Raw genomic sequence first — 23,023 nt, 5'->3', positions numbered from 1 at the left:
GCTACACTTTGCCTACAGGGGGCTTGCACACCTGGTTCTCCCTGGCTCAGGTTTTTGATTCCTGCCTCTAGAACAGCTGCTCTCCCCCTCCTCCCACAACTCCACGGGAGGGTGCAGCCAGGCTGCACTCGCTGTGAGCCACTAGACGTGATCCCACACCTGGCTTGTGAGCCACTAGACGTGATCCCATACCTTTTCTCTGAGGGAGCGACCCTATCCTCCCCTGCTGGGAGCTGAGTTTCTGGGAGATGACTGTCAAAGGGATCTGGCCTGAGGTTCTCTAAATTAATGTTATCCCTGTGTCTGGCAGAAGCCAGTGTCCAGGACAGAATAGCACTGAGGCAGTGGGGTGCTGGTAAACTGGCTTTTTGGAAGGAAAAAAAAACTACCTTCATTCATAGCATTTGCCAGTTTTCATGGTGTAAATACTCCCACCACGACCGTATTAAATATTCCTGAATATTTAACAATCAGCCAGTAGGAGCTGGTTCTGCCGCACCACTGCATGGAGGACTCTGGGCAGCTTGTTCCCTAAACATCTTTTTCTCTGGTGCTTTGAAGTGTCACTACCTTACTGCGATCCCAAACCTTGGCTGCAGAGTCAAGAGAGGGCAGAGTCTTTCTGAGACTATCCTTACCCTGCATTTTGACATGGAAAAATGTCAAATTTTTCAACAGGGGCTACCTCATGCCCTCTGAGTTAAGGGTCTCATTTTTGTCCTCGAGGATGAACTTTAAAATGGCAATTCTTGTTCTCTTTTCCAGACATTTTGAGCATCACAAGTTAAAACCAGATGAGGAACTTCAGGTAGAAAGAATAAAAGAATCAAAATACATTTGAGCTCTCAGGAATGAATCTGTACAACAAGACACCAGGGGTTACATGGTGACAGCTCCTAGCAGAGATTGGACAAAGATTCTGGCCTCTTGGTGTCACCTCTTAACCACTATGGGACTGGACAGTGGCAGGACATGGGTGGCTTTGTATATGCTGAGCTATGGAAGGAAGAGTTTTAAGGCAGCCTGTAGGGCTTCATGTATCCTTGAGAAGCATTAACAGCAGGCTCCTTACCTCCGCTGTCTTGGTTCCAGATCTTCACCTTGCAGTCATGCGATGAGGTAGCAATCATAGGCATCAAGGCTAATGCTCTTGGTAGAAAGACACAGGATGCTACAGTCTGGAAGTGCCCCTTGTACTCACAGATTCTGTTCCGCGTCTGCCTTAGGTCCCACAACTGCAAAGTAATGACAGAGGCTGGCTCACACGTACGTATTTCTCCAGCTTTAGACATGCTTCATTCACTGATATCCTCTCCCCGGCGTCTCATGATGCACCTATTCCCTCCACTTACCTCCTCATAGACACCCTTATCTTCATCCATCCCATCCACACACCCAAGCATCCAGCCATGCGGTGACTATTTCAGCAACAACTATGCCTCAAACAACCCAGGTTAAGGATGTGCCAGAGGGTTGTTGCCTTCATTATTATCATCATGGTTAGTGAAAGCTCCAAGTCCTGTAGCACGACGGGACAGAATGGGGTTCTTCTATGACAGCTCAAGAGCTGCCTTATAACAGCCTCTTGGCATCTGTGGGTCCTGTGGGGCCCCATAGTTAGGAGCACCTTCTCATAAGTACATACAGGTGCAGACCTTCCGATGTAATGCCTAGACACTGAATCTTGGTATAAGAAGACTAGATTCTATAACTAGGGAGACGATAGTCCTGCCAGCCCACTCTTGTTGATACAAATCAGACCACACCTGGAGAATAATGCTCACAGACAAGAGCAGATGGAATTGTGCCCAAAAAATAATGAAATCACTGGACACCATGTCATCCAAGGAACAGTTATAAGAGCTGGAAATGCTTAGCCTGGAGAAGAGATGCTACATCAATAGCCTGGGATTCAACACCTCAACCTACCATTTACTAGTGTGGTCTTGTACAAGAGATTTCAACTTGCCGTGCCTCTATTTCCTCATCTGTAAAATGGGAACTATAATAATACCTAACTCACAAGGTTGTTTTAAGGATTAAATGAGATAATGCACTATAATGTGCTCAGCCCAGTGCCTTGCACATAGTAAGTGTCCAATAAAATGGGAACTGTAATTGTCCTATTTGGATTATAGATAAGCCTTTAAACTGATATCTCACAATTAGAAATACAAGGTGCTGGGAATTCCCTGGCAGTCTAGTGGTTAGGACTCTGCTTTCACTGCTGAGGGCACGGATTTGATCCCTGGTCGGGGAACTAAGATCCTGCAAGCTGTGTGGTGCAACCAAAAAAAAAGAAAGAAAGAAAGAAAGAAAGAAATCCAAGGTACTTCGGAGGAGCCTAGGCAATCAATCCCGAAATTAACTGCAAGGAAAGGTATATGGGTTAGGGATGGGATGGGCCCTCACCCAACACTAGAGCTCCAAACTTCCCGAAGAGCTTGAACTCCTTTACTGTGACCACACGTACAGTGGGAACACACTTGGTTCTTCAAACAGTCCCTCCCCTTTCTAAGCTCTGTTGGGAGTAGGGACATTAACAGGCTGGTTCTGTATTTAATGCCTTCCTATCTTGACTTTCATCACATTCCTCTTTTCTGCGACCAATGCAGAGAGCTTAGGCAATGGTGGTTCCTTGAAAGAAGTGTCTGGAATGCAAAGGATCACTGACAGTATGCACTTGGAATAGGCCTGAGACATTAGTAGAGCCTGCCTGTGTAGCCCAGTACAGGCAGGAAGCCAGAGGAAGTCACTTCTCATCAGCAACCAAACACCTGGAACCTTGCAGTTTCTCACCGTGGCTTCACAGCCTTCGCCTCCAAAGCCGCTGCTGCAGGAGATACACTTGTGTCCATCCTCACTGACCTCGCAGTAGGTCTGGATGTGCTGCTTTGCGGGAAATACATGAGCTACCTGCAGCCCCCGACTGTCCCATAATCTGAAAGAAATTACAGCAGGGAATGGGTTTATAGTAAATGTGCTGAAAGGCACCTGTAACAACTTGTTAACGGCAAAGTCTTGGCTCTTTGCCGCCTTGGCCAGTCAGAATGGAACGCCGTGATTTACCTAAAAACAGCAACGTGAACCAGATCAATCTCAGAGACTCCAAAGCTGGCAGGAAGTAACCAAACTGAATGACATCTGAGTTCTTTCTATTCTGAGATCTAATTAACAGGAATTTAGACCAAGTATCTTAATTGTACAAGTTAATTTGTTAATTTGGTCCTTTGGGATACTACTTTCAACAGACAAGAGAATATTTCTGTGTCTGCGATTTAAAAAAAAATTTTAAAGATACTTATCATGATGGAGAGGAGCAGTCATCATTCCAGAATCAGATACAGAAGATTTATAGGTCTTGGCCAACCTGAGCCATGGGGTCTACTGGGACTGTTTTGTTTTGCCTCTTGTCTCATTTTTACCTCTTTATCTCCTTCCTCCCATTTTCTAAGTAGAATCTCTTCTGAGATCCAAAGTTTCTGGTCATGCTTTCTAGTCTAAGAAGGGTTTACTTCACCTGACTTGCCTGACGGTGATTCTGACCCTACTTCCACAGGGAGGGCTTCACCAGAGGGCTGAGTGATTGAGAACATATGGAGCCAAGCAAGGGCCGCTTGAGGGGCGGGACGAGTGAGTGACTGACTCTGAGTTTACTCTGAACACGTCTCCACAGTGGGGGCTGGCAGAATCCGCTGCTTGGAAACCGGTCAGAACAAGATGACCTCCTGCCACTCAACCTCTAACCACATGATCCATGATCCACCCAGCACTGGCGAGGGGCAGAGGGGCGGAAGGAGAAGCGATGTGGAGAAGCAGAGTAGGAACAGGTTATGTAAGCATGGGAGCCACAAACCTTCACCAGAAACACCTTCTTGCTGCTTAGTAAGCCCACCTGATGGTTTTATCTTCAGAGGTCTGGAGTATATAAGGTTCTCTGGGGACCCAGCACAGGTGAGTGACCTGGAAGAGGCAAAATTTTCAAAACTTCTCCATACCATGTCATTCCTCTGCTGTAATTCCTGGAAATCTCGCTAAATAGCATCTCTGCCATCACTTCTCAAAGATGTCGAACCTAGCACATCTGACTTAGAGGGATTTTATGTTTTGCAGATTCCCACCAGTCATGCTCGACCTGCAGTTCCTAGGTTATCAGCAGCAATGGAAGCAGCTGGGCCAGTTGTGAGCCCCAAAATGCATGCAGGCACTCTTAGAGTGCCTGAAACCCAAACACCGCTGGCTGGGTTACACCTAAGGAGAGCAGCCCCTGTTCTAAAGTGAGATCAACGAAACCCTAGCTTGAGGCCTCACAGGGTTCAGGAAGAGTGTTCTTGTTTTGCTTTATCCCTGCAGCCCCTGCTGGACAGACATGAAACAGTTTTCAGAACAACCCAGGGTAACACGATTTTCTTTTCTTCCAGAAACCTGCACAAATATGGAGGGGCACAGGGCAAGCACATGTTTCCATGGGCAGTTGTCTTCAAAACTGGAAAAGATGACTATGACTGACATTTGACAACCACTAAAGGACATTACCACGTGAGGTGATATAATTCTCCCCATTGTATAAATGAAGACACTGAGACTCTAAGTAAGTTTCTTGGGGTAGCACACCTAAAAAGTAAGGAATCCATGATTTGAATCCAGGTATGACTGACCCCAAAGGCTGTGGAGTTGATATACCAGTATGCTACAGAAAACACTGGTCTTCATAAGCAGAGCAAATTACACATACAGCAAAAGGTCATGCTTATTTCTCTGCATAATGTTACATATACAGAACACACAATAAGCATAAACTGTGAGCTCCTGGAGCCCAGGGACTGTGCCCTGGGTCACTAACCCTGCTTCTGGCACAGTATCTGGTCCACAGAAGATATGGAATAACTATGTTTTGAAGGAATAAGTGAGGACACCATTTAAAACTCCAATATAAACTAGTGGAGTTGTTCTCTGGGGTGGAAGAACTTAAGAGATCATCTAATCCGATAACCCTGAGAGGCCGGGGTCTAACAGAGAGTTGGGGGGTGAGCAGTAATTAGGACCCAGTCCTCTAGTGCCTGGTCATGTGTCTCCTGATCTCTTTCCCAGGCCCTTCCTCACCCCATGCTCCCTCCTGCTGCCCTGCTCTGTACCAAGTTTGAGTTCATACCAGGTTCCTGGAGACTGATGCTCTCTCCGCACACTGTCCGGTCCCCACATCCCACAGAAGGAGGGTGTTGTCACGAGAGCCAGTGCATAGCTGTGATGTGTCTTTGGAAACAGTGGCAAGAAGACGGTCCATGAGATAGGCCTGGAACAGGGCTTTTCAGAAAGTACAACGGTGTTGGGAAGAGATCAGCTAGCTTTACCTTACCTGGACTCACAGCCAATCCAGTGACCACCATGCTGTGGCCGGAGAACTGCTGCCTTGGTTGTGAGGAGCCTTGCAAGTCCCACATCATGACCATCTTGTCGCGAGAGGCACTGAAGAACTGGCCTGATTTGTGAATACAAGCTATCTGCTCAAGAAAAAAAAGCTCCAGTGTGTTTGTTTCATTGGACTTGAAAATGGGAAAAAGAGCTGGAGATAAGACTGCTAGAGCCTGGAGTTCTTTCTCAGGCTGGTTCCAAATGCAGTGTACCTGGTAGGTAAGTATATTCTGTGCTGTGTGATTGTCGCTGATGCCTAGTTTCATTATGATGGAGTTTGCTTGTGAATTTTTAGTTCATTTAGGTGGACTTCAGAGAGGCGAGTTATATAAATTGACATTACCATTTTCACTGGAAGCTCAGTCTACTATGTAATGCTCTTTAACAAATTAATTTTTATTTAACTGTTGTTGGCTTTTTAAACATTTCCCCAGCTAGGCTAAAAGGTTCCTGAGCATGGAGAGTTTGTCATTTCCCTAGCTATAGTAAACACTCAGTAAGCCTTCAATACAAGACCCTGTTAGGCTAGGATAGGTCAGGGAGAGTTAATCTCAGCCTTCTCTATTTCCCACTCGGGCTATGAAGGGCTTAATAATGAAACAAAAATTTAGTCTCCTATACCTGTAACAATAGCTAGTGAATGGTTTGCTTTGCTTTTCCTGGAGTAGGGCTTCACACCGTCAAATGAAGCCCCAGCATTTTTCCTTAACACTGAATATTCAATCACTCTTACTACCTAGAGCTATTAGACATTCCTTTATTCAATTCCAAATTCCCTCCATGATAATAATCATATGACAATTACCTTTGTGATTTCACGCTCATGTCCTTTCAACCTTTTCACCACATTTCCAGTTCTCCAGTTATAGGCCACAACTGTCTGCAGAGAGTCATTAGAATATTTTAGTTGAACTGAAACAACAAGCCTTTACCTCATTCTCTACCTAATTTCTCCCTCTCTATCAAGGTTTTATTGTTGCTCGGTCCTTATGCCCCCCTACTTTGAGTTCTTCTGTCTCTCCCCAAGCCACTGGGCCACTCCTCTGAACCTTACGGATGGGCTTGGGATAACACTCCCCTGGGGGAACTGATTTAGGTTGAGGTTCTTCTGGTTGTAGATCCTGAAGGAAAATCTACGTGGGATTAGATTTTTTCCCCTAAAACTGTATCATACTTTTTCTTTTTTTTCAAATTTACCATCTTAATCATTTTTAGGTGTACAGTTCAGTAGTGTTAAAAGTATAGTCACATTGTTGTGAAACAGATCCTTTTTTTTAATTTCAAAATATCTCATCCATATCCCATCTGCCAGAGAGAATCATTGTTAAAATTTCCTTCCATCCTTTTTCCAGGTACATACTTTACTATTTTATTGTATTTCTCCCCCTAAACAGGATTTCAGAGCATTCTCTGGCCCAGTCTCTGTAGTTCATTGCTAGGGAATAAGGAGCGTGTTAGCACTTGACCTAATTAAATCCCAGTTTATTAATCTGCAAAACAGAGGATAACCCTTCCTCTATCTACCCCTCACAGGTGAGGATCATATATATAAAATTTCATACGTCTAAGATGATATAGATGTTAAGACAAAATGCTGCTAATTAAATGGTGATATCATCAATTTTTAGATGCATCCCGATTTCAGAGGTGTTAAAATGCAGAAATGTGCATCTTAGAATCAAGGAAATACAGTATGAAAATGGAATTTGAAGATTCTAAATGGCTACCGAAAATTAGAGGCATTATTTATCACAAAATAATCAACATTTTTGCCAGCAAGAGCCTAGATCTGAGTGCTACAATAGATCCAAATATGAGGGAGAGAAAGCAAAGAGATTTAGTGACAATGGGAGGAATCACGATGCACACCAAAGTAGACATTTTGGCAGAAGAGAGGCATAAAAGAGACTAGAAGTTTCTTTTTGCTGCTATAACTCCTGTGTCTGCAGGTAGGTTACAAATGGACGGGCTGGAATAAGGATACTTGTCATTCATAAAAATCATGTGGGTGGTCTGGCAGAGTACCAAGCGTCTTACCATTCAGTCCTCGCAACGGTCCTGTGCAGTTGACATTACTATCCCCACTTAATAGATAAGGAGACTGAAGCTCAAGAGAATTAAAAGACTTGCCCAAAGTAATACAAAGTTGCAGAGCAGGAATTTAAACCCAGTCTTTCTAACTCTAAAGCCCATATTTTTAACACTACTCAACGTTGCTGCTAGAAATGCAGGGTTCCCTTCCGTTCCCTTCTCTGCAATAAGCTGGTTCCCTGGGAAGCACTGCACACCCCACCTTATCTTTTCCTCCGGAGACACAGAGGTCTGAGTTCAGAGCAGCAACAACAGAGACGGTATCCACGTGGGCTGGGCTATACTCTTGAAAAGCTTTAGTTTGAGTTCTCTCGTCTCTAAATCCATCGGGCCTGCTAAAGAGAGGATGGAAAATGAGAGGCCCAATGGTATAGGGTGCACAGTGGAGCAAGGGGAAGAAGAGTGTGGGTTATGGTAGGAATTCAGGCCAGGCTGAGGAGAAAGATAGAAAAGGAGTAGAGAAAGGAGACATGCTGACATCACCAGAAATGGTATTATTAACTCTGTAAATGCTCAGAATGAGTGAATGACTGGAATCTGATAAAGGAAGAAGCCCAGAGTCTTTGCTCACTCTAGAGATGATTCCCAAAGATGTAGGGCCCCTCTCTCTGTGGCTGCAGACACTACCTACTAAGATGTTTCTTATCCAAAAGGAAACAGACCAAACTGACTGTTCAGGGAAGGTCATCAGTGATGGCTCTGGGCCTTCTCTTTCTTTAGGGGAGAATTGTAATGCAGCGTAAAACTTGGGATCCCACTCAAGGGAGGGCTGCTGTACCTGTATTTATAATTGCTGTATTTGAGTTTGCTCTGCAGTTTCCCCATCACTGCACAGAACCTGCATGAGACCTTCTGGGGACAAGCTCGTTTCAGATGGCACCCGAATAGCATCCCACGTGGCTGCTGGAAGTTGTGTTCCCTGTTTAGTAAAAAGAAGAATACACACTGTTAACTGTGTTAGGCACAATAATGGTAGGTAGTATGGTTATGTAAAAATCCTTTTTTTGAAAAAGACAAACTGTAGGTATTTGCTTTCCTCCTTTTTCTGCCTCACTCTTATGGCCCTGGGAATGCATCCTCCAATACAGCATTAGCAGATAAACAAAAGCAAAAACAAAACTAATTTTGAAAATATTAAGATGTTCCCCAGTAAGTCAAACATAGAATTATTATGCGATCCAACAATTCTACTCCTGGGGATATAGCCCAACGAATTGAAAACAGGTGTTCGAACCAAAATTTATACATGTATGTTCATAGCAGCGCTGTTCACGATAGCCAAAAGGGGAAAACAACCCAAATATCCATCAACAGATAAATGAATAAACAAAATGAGGTTTATACCCACAATGAATATTATTCAGCCATAAAAAGGAATGAAGTACTGGGAATTCCCGGCAGTCCAGTGGTTAGGACTCTGCGCTTTCACTGCCAAGGGCCCAGGTTCAATCCCTGGTAGGGGAACTAAGATCCTGCAAGCTGCGTGGCCCAGTGGAAAAAAAAAAAAAAGGAATGAGGTACTGATACATAGTATAACATGATGAACCTTGAAAACATAATACTAAGCAAAAGAAGCCAGTCACAAAACGCCACATATTGTATGAATCCATCTCTATGCAATACCCATAATCAGCAAATCTATAGAGACAGAAAGCAGATCAGTGGTTGCCAAGGGATGGGGTAATGGGGAATGGCTACTTAATAGGTACAAAGTTGCCTTGGGGCAATGAAAATGTTCTGGAACTAGACAGTGGTGATGGTTGCATAATGTTGTCTATGTACTAAATAATAATAATAAATAATAATAAATTGTATGCTATGTAAATATATTCTGCCATAATAAAATAAATACTAAGAGTGTGTATTTGGAAATAATGAGGGGGTTCCCTGGTGACCTAGTGGTTAGGATTCGGGCTTTCACTGCTGTGTCCCGGGTTCAATCCCTGGTCAGGGAACTGAGATCCTGCAAGCCACGAGGTGTGGCCAAAAAAAAGAGAGGGAGAGAGAATAATTTACACCAGTAATAAAGCTTCTTGAAAAAGAGCCTTAGTTATTCTAAAAGGCTATATAACCTTCCTAGCTTGCCGGATTGCTATTAAATAATTTCACTGTGACACTTCTCTAAATCAGTGTGCCAGGGTCATGAGGTTATGCTGTAGTAAGAATGAGATGTGGGAGACAGTGACACTAAATGAGACAATACAGCTGATGACCTGACCAGCAGTTCTCGAAATGTGGTCTCAGGACTGCTGGGGATTCCTGAGACCTTTCAGGGAGTCTGTGAGATACTCCTTTTTCCGATACTCCTTTTTCCAACTATGTCTCTGTGTGAGGCCTGATTTTCTTCTTATACTATAACCCAAACAACATACTGCAATAGATTGAATGCAGAAGCAGATATGAGACTCCAACTGTCTTCTGTTTAAGCCAAACAGTAAAGAGATTTGCAAAAATGTAAAACAATACCACTCTCTTCCAACCAAGATTTTTTGTGTTTTCAAAAGTATGTTTATTTTTCGTAAAATTGTTATTTATGTTTACATGCAATAGTTTTATTTTTTAATGAGTTAATATGTAACTATTTTTAAAATATCTCAGTTTTAATGTCAAAAGGAGGTGGCAGAGTAGAATCCAATCTACAAGTTATATAAACAAAGGCTGTTTGAGGTCCTCAGTAATTTTTAAGAGTGCAAGGAAGTCCTGAGGCCAAAAACTTTGAGAGCCACTGGCGTAGAAATTAAATAATGTCAATAATGGATGATACACTATATTCAAATAAAAAGAATTATTAAATGTTTTCTAGATTTACTTGCATCACCCCCAACAACTAACAAGGCGAGAACTAAAGAGAAAGAGAGATACTCACGCATACACTCATTCAGGAAACACCCCCTAAGCACCTAATCTGTGCAGGTCCTATACTGGTTGCTGGTGAAACAGAGAAAAAAAAGAGACCAGAAGATGTGGCCAGTGTGGACATCTGCTAGGACTGAAGGTACGTGACTAGGACCTAATCTCAGCTACTCTGGGTAATGTTCCTCTGCAACTAGCTGTCCCCTGAGATGCCAGAGGGTGGAGGTGGGAGAACCCAGTCCCCATCTCTTCTGGGGCTCTGCTTAAAGAAATTCTAGGAGATGAGTCTCTTATGGGCATGACCAGCCTACCTAGTTCTAGGAAGAACAGTCTACAGGCAGAAACAGCAGCTAAAACTCACCAAGTATTCTCCATCACATCATTACCTTTTTTTTTTTTTTGGCCGCATGGCATGTAGGATCTTAGTTCCCCAACTAGGGATTGAACCTGGGCCCCCTGCAGTGGAAGCTCAGAGTCTTAACCACTGGACCACCAGGGAAGTCCCATATCATTCCCTTTAAAAACCACAGCTTTCCACAGTATGGAGGTTCCTCAAAAAACTAAAAATAGTATGATCCTGCAACCCCACTCCTGGGCATATATCCAGAGAAAACTATCATTCGAAAAGATACATGCACACCAATGTTCATAGCAGCACTGTTTACAACAGCCAAGACATGGAAACAACTTAAATGTCTATCAATGGATGAATGGATAAAGAAGATGTGGTACATATATATAATGGAAAACTACTCAGCCATAAAAAAGAATGAAATATTGCCATTAGCAGCAACATGGATGCAACTAGAGATTATCATACTAAGTGAAGTAAGTCAGAAAGAGAAAGTGATACCATATGATATCACTTATACATGGAATCTAAAATATGACACAAATGAACTTATCTACGAAACAGAAACAGACTCACAGACATACAGAACAGACTTGCAGTTGCCAAGGAGCGGGCGGAGGCAGTGTGTGTGTGAGGGATGGATCGGAAATTTGAGATTAGCAGATGCAAGCTATAATATATAGAATGGATAAACAGCACGGTCCTACTGTATAGCACAGGGAACTATATTCAATATCCTGTGATAAACCATAATGAAAAAAATATGAAAAAGAATGTATATATATGTATAACTGAATCACTTTACTGTATAGCAGAAATTAACACAACATTGTAAATCAACTATACTTCAATAAAATAGATTAAAAAAAAAACACACTTAAAACAAAAAACCCACCACAGTTTTCCAGAAGAATTTCAGCCTACATTTGAAAGTTGCCAAAATTGACCTCCTGACAAGAATAGGTAACCAGTGAGAAATGGAATATTTCCTGCCATATCAGTAAACAAAGGATGTCACAGTCATCAGCAATTGAAGCCACAGCCTATGGTGAGCTGGTAAGCCCAGAGGAAACTCAGGATACGAAAACACAGGATACTGGCCCCAGTATCCTGCATATCAAAGGAGTGATTTCAGGGGCTTCCCTGGTGGTCCAGTGGTAAAGAATCCACCTTACAATGCAGGGGACACGGGTCCTGGTCGGGGAACTAAGATCTCACATGCGGCGGGGCAACTAAGCCCACGTGCCACAACTACTGAGCTCTTGTGCCTCAACTAGAGAGCCTGCATGCCCCAAACTACAGAGCCCATGTGCCCTGGCATCTGCGTGCCACAGCTAAAGAAGAGAAAACCCACATGCCACAACTAGTGGCAAGCCCGCGTGAGGCAGGAGATAGATGGGCTCCAGGCTAGACATTTACACCTGGCCTCCTGTTCACACTTCCTGGGGTGAGAAGAAGATGGGCTCCAGGCTGGACGTTCATTACCAGCCCCATTTACATTTCCTGAGGCAAAAGACAAATGGGCTCCGGACTACACACTTATGACCGGACTCCTGACTACATTTCGAGATCTGTACCTCAATATAAAAACCAGCAACAGAAATAGGGTAAATCACCAGACATTGGACATTTTTATGGCAGGGACAGAGTAGGACTAAACCCTGTTAAAAGATCAAGAGATCATCCTTAGGGCATGGAAAACATTGCACATGTGCAGAAAGCCTCCTTGGTGGTCAGAAAAGTTGGGGGGCTTCCCTGGTGGCTCAGAATGGTTAAGAATCCGCCTGCCAATGCAGGGGACACGGGTTTGAGCCCTGATCTGGGAAGATCCCACATGCCACGGAGCAACTAAGCCCGTGAGCCACAACTACTGAGCCTGAGCTCTAGAGGCCGTGAGCCACAACTACTGAGCCCGTATGCCACAACTACAGAAGCCCGTGCACCTAGAGCCCGTGATCCACAACAAGAGAATCCACCGCAATGAGAAGCCTGCGCCCCAAAACAAAGAGTAGCCCTGGCTCGCTGCAACTAGAGAAAGCCTGCACACAGCAATGAAGACCAAAAAATTAAAAAAATTTAAAAAAGGAGGGGGCACCACCCCATAATATGTGATGTAATATGTGATGCTAAGGCTGTCCCATAGGCCTCTGGGCTGTAATCCATCTTGGAAAAACGTTGCGCACACATGTTGTAGAGACTCCTAAGGCAGGTCACGTGTGGAAAAAGAAACCAGATAATTGGCCAAAGGTAAACAAAGACCCGGAAGAATTGCCCTATATAAATGACCTAACCACCTCTTTACTGCGCTCCTCCTCATTAGGGAGGATGCCCACACCCTTTCTCTCCGGGTGTGCGTCTCTGCCTTGCTTCTATCTTAACAAACTTTCTCTGTGTGATCTCCCACTTGTTGCTGTGCTATGTCTCTAACGATAAACTTTGTACCTGTTTTTACAGTTTTGCCTCCGTGAGAAATGTATTTTTTACTGGGGGCAAGAGCCAGGGGGTGTGGTGGCTGGGATTCCTGGTTTTCATCCAGGTTACCCAGGTTCAGTTCCTAGGCAGGGAATTAAGATCTCGCTTCACACCACCACTCACTGCTGCCTCTCTGAGATCAGGCGCACCACAATGAAGAGCTGGTGCGCCCCAACGAAAGATCCCGCATGCCCCAACGATGATCCCGCATGCCGCAACTAAGACCCGACGCAGCCAAAAATAAATAAAATACATAAATAAATAATAAATAAATCTTCAAAAAAAAAAGAGTGATTTCAGTGAGCCCAGACTCTTGCATCTTCCCATACCTAGAAAAGCCCTAAATTCCTTAACTTGACATATATGGTTTTCTTTAATTAACAGTAATCTTTTGATGTTCCCGACTACCTGCCCTTTGTTGCAAAACTCCTATATATCCTAGCTCCCCCCTCGACTCCTCGGAGCAGTTCTCTCAGGGCTACTTGGGATGCTGCCTCCCGAGTTGAAGTCCTAAAAATTCCTGCCGAATAAAATATAACTCTCAACTTTTAGGTTGTAAATATTTTTTAAGTTGACACCAGTGTAGAAGCAAATGCAGTGGAAAGAACACTGTGAGTGGCATCAGGAGCCCTGGGCTCTAGCCCCAGCCCTGCTTCATCTCACTGTGTGTCCTTGAGCTCCTCTATCCTCCCCTCTGTGCCCCAGCCTCCTCATCTATAAATGAGGACACCAGATTAAATGATTTTTAGTAGACTATATGCTCCATAAGAGGAAGGACTCTCATATTCTTCTCTGTACTTCAAGTGGCTTGCACAGTGTGACAAACACATTTGTTGTGAAATAGCGAACCTAAGGTCCCTTCTAGTTCAGACATTGTAGGATTCTCTATAACAAGCACAAGCATCGGCAGACAGGGCAGAGGGTCCTCAGAGGAACGGAACCAGACATAATTTCTTTGACGTAAGAGAAGCCATTTTAGGCCTCAGCCATTTTGTGATCTAAGCCTGGCCACAAGGCTTTTGCTCTTGACCAGGTCAGGGAGATAATAAATCAGTTGTAAAGACTCCCAGTTCTGTTTTGAAGGTAAAGGTTAGCCTGAGGCACATTCTTGAGCTATTTTGCAGGATCCAAAACCCCCTCAAGCACTCAACCCCAAGACTCACTGGAACTTAAGGAATGATGGTGCTGACCTTTGCTAACCCTGATGACTTCAACCAACTAGAGCTGAAACTCTGTCAGCCTTTGCCCCAATTCTAGGCTGAATTCTCCTCTGCTCAAGCCCCTCATGAATATGCATACACCACCTGAGCCCTTTCATAAATATGCATGCACCCTTATCGTAAAACTTCCCCAGTTTTGCTGTTCGGAGAGACACTGTTTTGGGAAATATCCCTGGTGTTCTTGCTGCAAGTACTAAATCCTTCCTTCTCTCCAAGCTCTTTGGCTTGGTTGTGTCTTTTGGCTTGACACCCACCAACAGGGGAATCCAGTTTTTCAGGTAACACAAATATGCCCACAGGAAAATGTTCAGGATAGTTTTCAAAAAGCTTGGAATGTTGTATTGTTTGTAGTTAGACAGAGGTTCCAGGGCTTCCTATCTGCCAACCTAACCCATTTTTCAACCCTGTCATCAAACTAAGGACAGATGGCATCCATAGATCTAGGTCACTGGAAACTGCATATGCTATAAATGGATTGGCTCTGCTTAAAACTGATTGGATTCTTAGCTGGTGTCTTCTGAGAGCCATACTTCCATCTGAAGTGTATTCATGGGACATTCTAAGGAAAAGAAAACCTTTAGAATTACTTACCCCCAAACCAGTAGGATCTTCTCGGTGAGCTGCTGTATTCAATACTTTTGTAAAGTTTATCCTTTGGAAAATAGTCCAGGCAGCCACTTCCTAATCTCTGTAATTAGTGAAAAGACACTTAAATTAATCTCTTCTCTAAGCATATGTTTGCACTAAAAGGAGATTTACAAGGTAAATAAGGGATTGTTAATTAAAGAGATTAAGTGTATTTTCCCTCACAAAGGAAGAGCTATTCTGCAAAATTCCAAGATTTTTTTTTTTTTTCTTTTTTGCGGTACATGGGCTCTCACTGATGTGACCTCCCCTGCCACAGAGCACAGGCTCTGGACGCGCAGACTCGGCGGCCATGGCTCACGGGCCCAGCCGCTCTGCGGCATGTGGGATCCTCCCAGACCGGGGCACGAACCCGCGTCCCCTGCATTGGCAGGCGGACTCTCAACCGCTGCGCCACCAGGGAAGCCCAATTCCAAGATTTTATAACTGCACATTTCCAATAATTAGGAAAACTATACCATAATGTTAATTATACAACTATTTTTAAAATATGCAAAATAGGATATATTTAAATTCATCATTAAATATTTTAATTTTACTCATAGTACTTCTGTTTGTCAAAAATCTTCAGAGGTGACTGCTTACTTCAGAGTTTTCTGTTTTTGTGAGAAAGGCAATTTTTCCTGTTTAAAATAATACTTTATTAAGATGAATCATAGAATTTGAGATGGAAGTGCTTTTCAAAATCATCACATATAAACTCTTTATTTAAAGATCTGGAGAAAGTGGGCAGAAACATCATTTGCTCAAAATTCTAACTAGGTAGACCTCCTGATTTCTGGCCCAGAATTTCCATTATCAACATCTACAAAGAAGAAACACAGTTTTATTGCATTTTAACAACTCTATTTTGATACAGACCATTTTTTTTTAAGCCTTTATTGAATTTGTTACAATATTACTTCTGTTTTTATGTTTTGTTTTTTTGGCCCCGAGGCATGTGGGATCTTAGTTCCCCAACCAGGGATCAAACCCATACCCCCTGCGCTGGAAGCAGGTTGTCTTAACTACTGGACCACCAGGGAAGTCCCAACAACTGTATTTTAAGAATTCAAATAGGGACTTTCCTGGTGGTGCAGTGGTTAAGAATCTGCCTGCCAATGCTGGGGACAAGGGTTCGAGGCCTGGTCCAGGAAGATCCCACATGCCTCGGAGCAACTAAGCCCATGCGCCACACCTACTGAGGCTGTGCTCTAGAGTCTGTGGACCACAACTACTGAAGCCTGCGCTAAGCCCATGTGCCACAACTACTGAGGCTGTGCTCTAGAGTCTGTGAACCACAACTACTGAAGCCCGCGCGCCGAGAGCAGAGAGCCTGTGCTCCGCAACAAGAGACGCCCCCGCAATGAGAAGCCCGCGCACCGCAACAAAGAGTAGCCCCCGCTCTCTGCAACTAGAGAAAGCCCCCCACGCGCAGCAACAAAGACCCAATGCAGCCAAAAATAAATAAATACATAAATTTATTTAAAAAAAATTCAAATAAATTCTAATTATTGTTTGATAGTATGGCTTATTCTCATAATTTAGAGCAGCATAGTCAGAATAATATTTAATTAGGTGCATTAGCCTTGAAATGAGGCCTAGGTTTGAATTAGTTATACTGTGGCCTAGGGCAAGTTGCTGAACCTCTCTAAGTCTCAGTTTCCTATGTGTAAAATGGGATAATAACTATCATTGGGCTTCTGTGAAGATTAAAAATAGCACTTAAAGGACTGTTTAAGCGCTTTATATTTAACTCATTTAATCTATTCCACAAGCCTCTTAGATACATGTTGTTACTATCCTCATTTTGCAGATGAGAAAAGTCAGGTACAGAGATGTTAGGTAACTTGCCCAAGTTTACAAATAAGTTGTAAATAAGTGCTGAAGCTGAAACCTGAATCCAGGCATTCAGACTCCAGAGGCTTTGCTCCCTACCAGCATACTATACTGCATCTCTGCAAAAGCTAGTGCATTCTAAACTCTTGGTTCAACCTGGCAAACTGTTAGGAACAAATGATGACTACTAGCATGATTACTAGATTAACAGTGATAGCAATGCTGAAAGCAGCAATTTCACTCTTATTAATTCTACTCTTAATACACATATATTAAATTTACATTACAAATATACACAGAGAACATATGCAAGTGGAAATGAGTCTGGAGGATATTAAACTGAAGCCAATGATGTCTCCTGACCAGAGTGACTGATTACTCTAAGGCTAAGAGTTCATTATGTTAGATAATATATAGCAAGGCAATTTAAAACCTTGAGAACAAAATATAGGTACTTGAATAATGTCCATGTTGTAATTTATTATGAGTAGACTAAGAAATGAAAATACTGTTCAGTTGCCTGCCATGGTTTATATTGTGAACATGCACTATACTTGAGAGGAGGGATAATGTCTTGTTCATTTTTTGTATTTGCACTTTAAGCATAGCCTAGGAAAACAGATGCAAGGCAAATATCTCTTGAGTGAATGAATGAATGAAATACTAAGGTGGGAGAGTCTGCTTGGCAAGAAGCTTTTTAAGGACCCAACAACATGAAGTCCTTTAAAACTCTCCAACAACAGATCCTTCAGGCGGTTACCCTGCCCTGTCCCCGATATCAGGCCTGGAAAGGCTACAGAGGACTTGGGAAACCCTGCAATTCAATATGGCTCTCAATGTCCTTGTTGGTTCCAAGGTGCAATCAGGCCTAAATCTCTAAATCTGAATCCCAGGACCCATTTCTGCCCCAATTTGCTTTTCAAAGGCTTTGAGGTACTCAGTGGTCACTATTTTTTTTTTTTGGCCGCACCGCGCCACATGCGGGATCTTAGTTCCCCAACGAGGGATCCAACCCGTGCCTCCTGCAGTGGAAGCTCGGAGTCAACCACTGGACCACCAGGGAAGTCCCTCAGTGGTCACTCTAAACATAACTCTTAGAACACTCTTTTAACTCTCCAGTACAACATTCCTTGATATATTCCAGAATATACCCACCTGTCATTTTCCATGAAGAAACTGGGACTCAGAGTCATGAGTTGCTAAAGGTCACACAGGGGTGAAGATGGGGTACTGGACCTTATTCAGCTGGACTCCTGGTCGACTGTTCATGTAAATGATGATTTCATATCCCACTCCCTCTCCTCACATCTCCCTCTGCACACATCTAATCTACACTCTGGAAGACCAAGGAATCTAAACCAAAGCTCAAACAGAAACAAAACCAGAAGCAAGTGGGAAACGGTCTGATTTGACCCACTAATGGTACAGAGGCTCAGAGAATAACAGCGTCTTGCCCGAAGTCAGTCAGGGAATCAGTACTAGGTCAGAACTCCCAAGGTTGCCCCAAGTTTTGGGGATAACCTGTGCGCAGTTTTTCCTTTCTGGCTGTTCAGATCACAAATGCCCCTCGCCCTCTCTAAGCGTATGGCCAAAGCTTATTTTTGATGGGGGTCGGGGGTAGGAGTGGGTGGAGGGGTGTTTGCCCAAGACTGGATGTAACGCCACCCAACGCAAGGCCGGACCTGGGAACCCCCTCCCCTCTTCGGTCAGGCAAGAGGCTTCGGCTCAGAGAGAGCGACGGCTCCCACCTCCCCTCCCGCCAGCTGCGCCTTTTCCTCCCGCCTCGGGCTCCATACCCTCCGGCCGGCCGGTCGGGCTGGAAGCTGAGGCCGACGGAGGACGCCGAGCCGGAGGGCAACCGCGACCTCCAAGGTCCACAGCCTCCCGCGCCTCCGCCCTTAGCAACAAGGCGCGCGTCGCTAGGGCTGGAGTTCTGGCGAAAACCCTCCGGGCGCCCTCGCCGGCCGCCGAATCGCCGTTCCTCTCGCCTGACGTCTCCCGGGGTCGAGCCGAGAGCGCCCCGCCCTGCCTTCTTACTGCAACAGTGCGTGGACGAGGTTCCAGAGAATAGGATCGATGTGCCCAAGACCGCGCTGCCAGAGAATCTATATAATCCAAGGAAAGAGGGTATCACTGTAATAGCCACGGAGAAAGCACTTAATAAATGTCCTCTTTTAACTTATTCTTCATCCAGATAGAGATGTTGCTTTATTTCTTTGGCGTTTTCCCTGATACCACCCAGGCAGAGATCCCTCTTTGTACACTTCCCCGGGTCTCCCACTTCCCTATTCCATTCATTCTTTCGTTCATCAAACCTTTATAGCCCATCACCATAGCAAAGAGACCCCGCAGTACTTCTTGAGGTCCAATGGGAAGACAGTTCCGGAAACTGACAGCAGCTACAAGACAAAGTTTTTGTAGTTGCAGTCGAATTGCTTCTAGACTAGAGCCTATTCATCTCTGTATTCCTAGTACAGAGAACAGGGTTTGCTAAGGGCTTGTTGAATGTTTGTTGAATGAATGAACAAATGAATAAATGAATGAATGAATGAATGGCAAGGACCTTAGCCAACATTTCTTTCACACCCTAACAGGTGCCTCCTGCAGTGTTGATCTCCCAGCAGAACTGTCTTCAATGACGACTTGTGCAGTTTCTGAAAGTTAGGTGTCTGTGGGAGTGGAGGTTGGGATGGTGAGGGAAATGTACCTTCATAGAATGTCAGGGCTGGCCATGGCGTCTATCATCCAACCGAGAGAGGGAATCCCCTCCACGGCTTCCCCATCAGGGTTCCTCTAGCCCCTGTTGATGCTGCCTCAGTGTTGATGCATTCATTACTTTATTAGTCAGTGACCTGTTGTTAGGAGACCTCCCGCCTGACAGGAACTGTTGCCACTTGCAACATTGATCTAGTTCAGAGCTGAGGGCTCTCCCTAGAAACTCAATAACAACCTGGCAATCAGGAGAGACTGATTGCTTTGCCCTGCGCTAGGCTCAGTGCAGCCACAGAGTTGACTTACCAGATCCCTGCCGGTAATATGCTCTGGGGATGCAGCCCCTCTGGAAGATGCTTTAGGCTTAAGGCACCTGAGACTCCCAAACTGGTATCTCTAGCCAGACTCCTCCTTAGATCTGCATATACACCTGCCTCCTGCCCATCTCCACCTAGCTGTCTAAAGGACACTTCTCCTTGACATGACTCACACTGGAAACATTATCCTCCCCCCAAACCTGTTCTTCCTCTTTTCTCTCTGAGTACTGGCCACCACCATTCATCAATCACGCAAGCCAAGGATCTAGGAGTCATTTGTAACTTCACCCTCTCCTCTTTGTTCCAGAACAAACCCCAAGACCTCTCAATTCTGACTCCAAAATATCCTAAAAATAAAAATCTCTCCACTTCTCTCTATCCACCGCCCTGGTTCAGGCCAACATCACCCCAGCGTGTAATGGATCTAAATGGCCACAAATTTGTTGTAGCTTCTCCTATCAGAGCTGGACTTGTAACTTCTTTTGACCAATATAATGTGGTGGAAGTGACATTGTGTTACTTTTGAATTTAAGCCTCGAAAGCTCTAGTAGTTTCTGCTCTCACCTTGGAACACTGCCGCCATGCGAAGAAGCCCAGGCAAGCCTGTTTAAGACACATGGCCCAACCAATAGGTAGCACCGAATGCCAGACATATGGCATTTTAGACCATCCAACCCCAGTTGAGCAATCAGATGACTGCGACCCCAGGAGTAACCATCAGAAAAACAGCCCAGCTGAGCTCAGCCCAGCCCAATTTGCCAACCCACAGAAACGTGAACAAATAAACAGTTGCCATTTTAAGCCGCTATCTTTGGGATGGTTTCTTATACACAACAGATAGCTAATATCCAAATTCCTTCATTAGGTCTATAAGGTTTGGTATATACCTTTTGAGCCTCATCTTCCACCTCTACCACCCATACTATACGCTATGATGGTCGAAACTGCTTGCAGCTCCTTGGCTCTTCAGCTGTCACCTGTGAATCCTTGCATAGTTGTTCCCTCTGCCTAGGGCTCCTTACTTCCCTCACCTATCTCTGCCTAACTATTTTTTTTTTTTTTTCTTTAAGACCTTCAGTTCCTCACCACTGCCTACAAAAGAAAACCCAGACCTTTTAGCACCTCGAACACAGCTCGCTCTCATAGTGCCCCAGGAAGCTTTAGAAGTTAGTAGTAGTAGCTAATTTAGTAGTGGTAAGCCCCCCACCACTTTGTACACACCTCTACAGTTAGATGCTTGGTTGGGTTATACCACCCTTAAGACCAGGGGTGGAATGTTCCCTGGCGCTGGTCACAAGGTCTTGGAGAAAGTCCCCACAATGGAAGCCTCTTCCCACAAGCTCTCCTAGGTCTCTTTTTTTTTTTTTTTTAATTTTATTTTTTTTTAAACATCTTTATTGGAGTATAATTGCTTTACAATGGTATGTTAGTTTCAGCTTCACAACAAAATGAATCAGTTATATATATACATATGTTCCCATATCTCTTCCCGCTTGCGTCTCCCTCCCTCCCACCCTCCCTATCCCACCCCTCCAGGCGGTCACAAAGCACCGAGCTGATCTCCCTGTGCTATGCGGCTGCTTCCCACTAGCTATCTACCTTACGTTTGGTAGTGTATATATGTCCATGCCTCTTTATCGCTTTGTCACTGTTTACCCTTCCCCCTCCCCATAGCCTCAAGTCCATTCTCTAGTAAGTCTGTGTCTTTATTCCTGTTTCACCCCTAGGTTTTTCATGACATTTTTTTTTCTTAAATTCCATATATATGTGTTAGCATATGGTATTTGTCTCTCTCTTTCTGACTTACTTCACTCTGTATGACAGACTCTAGGTCTATCCACCTCATTACAAATAGCTCAATTTCGTCTCTTTTTTCTGCCTAACTATTTATCCTCAGCTTACAGGCCATCTCCCTCTCTACCCTCAAGTCTTGCCTACCATTCCTGTCTTCCTCCAGACTGAGTTGGCCATCTTTCCTTTCGTGCTTACAAAGACCACACACTTTCCCCAGCCTAGCATAATTTCTCATTTGCTTGTTTTTCTCACGTGACTGGGAGTTCTGTGTGGGCAGTGACTGATTGATTACACCTGGATCTATTGCTGGTGTCTAACCCGGGGTCTAGCACAGCGCTGCAATAAAACATTCCAAGATGATGTCAGTGCCCTGTATCTGCACTGTCCAGTATCTGGCCCCAAGCCACCTGTGGCTACTGAACACCTGAAATGTGTCTAGTGCAACTAAAGAACTGGTTTTTAAGTTATATTCAATTTTAACTTTAAGTAGCCATATGTGGCTAGTGGCTATGGTATTGGACAGCGCAGTTCTAACACATAGTAGATGCTCACTGAGTCTTTTTGGCACGGCTGTATTTTTTTCTTCTCTTCCTTTTTTTTCTTTTCTTTTTAAACAACCACTTCTGATCATTACGTTCACTTCTCACCCTCCAAATACTGATGCATATAAGGATGGATGGGATCCTCTACGATGTTAAGATTTCTTTCCCCTGGTTGTATTTTTTTTCTTTCTTTTTTTAATCATTGAGTATTTCTGAATAAAAAATGAAAGAGGGGCACAGTCATGGACAGCCGATTAGGACACAGATGGAACGCTGTGGGTGTAAGCAACATAAGCTCACGTACCGCCTCCTTCCCCTTCACCTTTCATCCCCTCGGCTTAACTCTACCCGTGCCTCGAACTCTGCCTTGTATAAATATAATCCTAGTTCTTGGCTTTTTACTGCCTGAGCTGGTTATTCTCTCCTGGACTTGCCCAGTTTGATATTGTCTCTCCTCTGAAGTGGGCTGGTCCTGAGAGCCTTCCGGAGACAAGATCTGGTCTCATCCGGTCCCTTCTGGATCTGCCCTGGCCAGAGCAGAGAGGACTCTCTCTCCTCAGGGGCCTGGACTTCACCACATGTGGTCTGAGGCTGTCTGCACTGGCAGGCTGCTGAGTCCCTCTTAAAGGTGACAGCTGAGGCTGGTTGTGCTGTGAATACATCACAGGAGAAAAGAAGTCACAGTGTTGAGAGTCTTTTTGCCACTGCTGGAAACCATGCAGACCCCAGTCAGATGATTTCCAGCCCTGACACCAGAGACACGCAGGCAGTCAAGGGCTGGGTCTGCCATTAAAG

The 23,023-nt window shown here is 44.3% G+C and overlaps 2 protein-coding genes across 2 annotated transcripts in view; both read right to left on the bottom strand.

Moving 5' to 3' along the window:
• RNF183 (ring finger protein 183) overlaps positions 1-23,023 on the bottom strand; it is a gene marked incomplete at its 3' end in the record, with an annotated part of 360,397 nt that overhangs the window by 17,484 nt on the left and 319,890 nt on the right. The window lies entirely within an intron of this gene.
• WDR31 (WD repeat domain 31) lies at positions 880-18,716 on the bottom strand (the record flags this gene model as incomplete). The annotated part of the gene is made up of 11 exons (XM_082656284.1): positions 18,019-18,716; positions 14,992-15,088; positions 8,282-8,422; positions 7,706-7,838; positions 6,218-6,292; positions 5,357-5,501; positions 5,153-5,253; positions 3,896-3,963; positions 2,800-2,941; positions 1,073-1,235; positions 880-896 (listed from the first exon to the last, which is right to left on the bottom strand). Exons 3-11 carry the CDS (start codon positions 8,392-8,394, stop codon positions 880-882), a joined length of 957 nt encoding a protein of 318 aa, XP_082512410.1. The 5' UTR covers positions 8,395-8,422; positions 14,992-15,088; positions 18,019-18,716.

The sequence above is a fragment of the Grampus griseus genome (assembly GCF_964374135.1).
Source record: "Grampus griseus genome assembly, chromosome: 6".
Lineage (NCBI taxonomy): Eukaryota > Metazoa > Chordata > Mammalia > Artiodactyla > Delphinidae > Grampus > Grampus griseus.
Note: the sequence above shows the minus strand (reverse complement) of the source record. Positions and strands in the feature narration are given on the sequence as shown.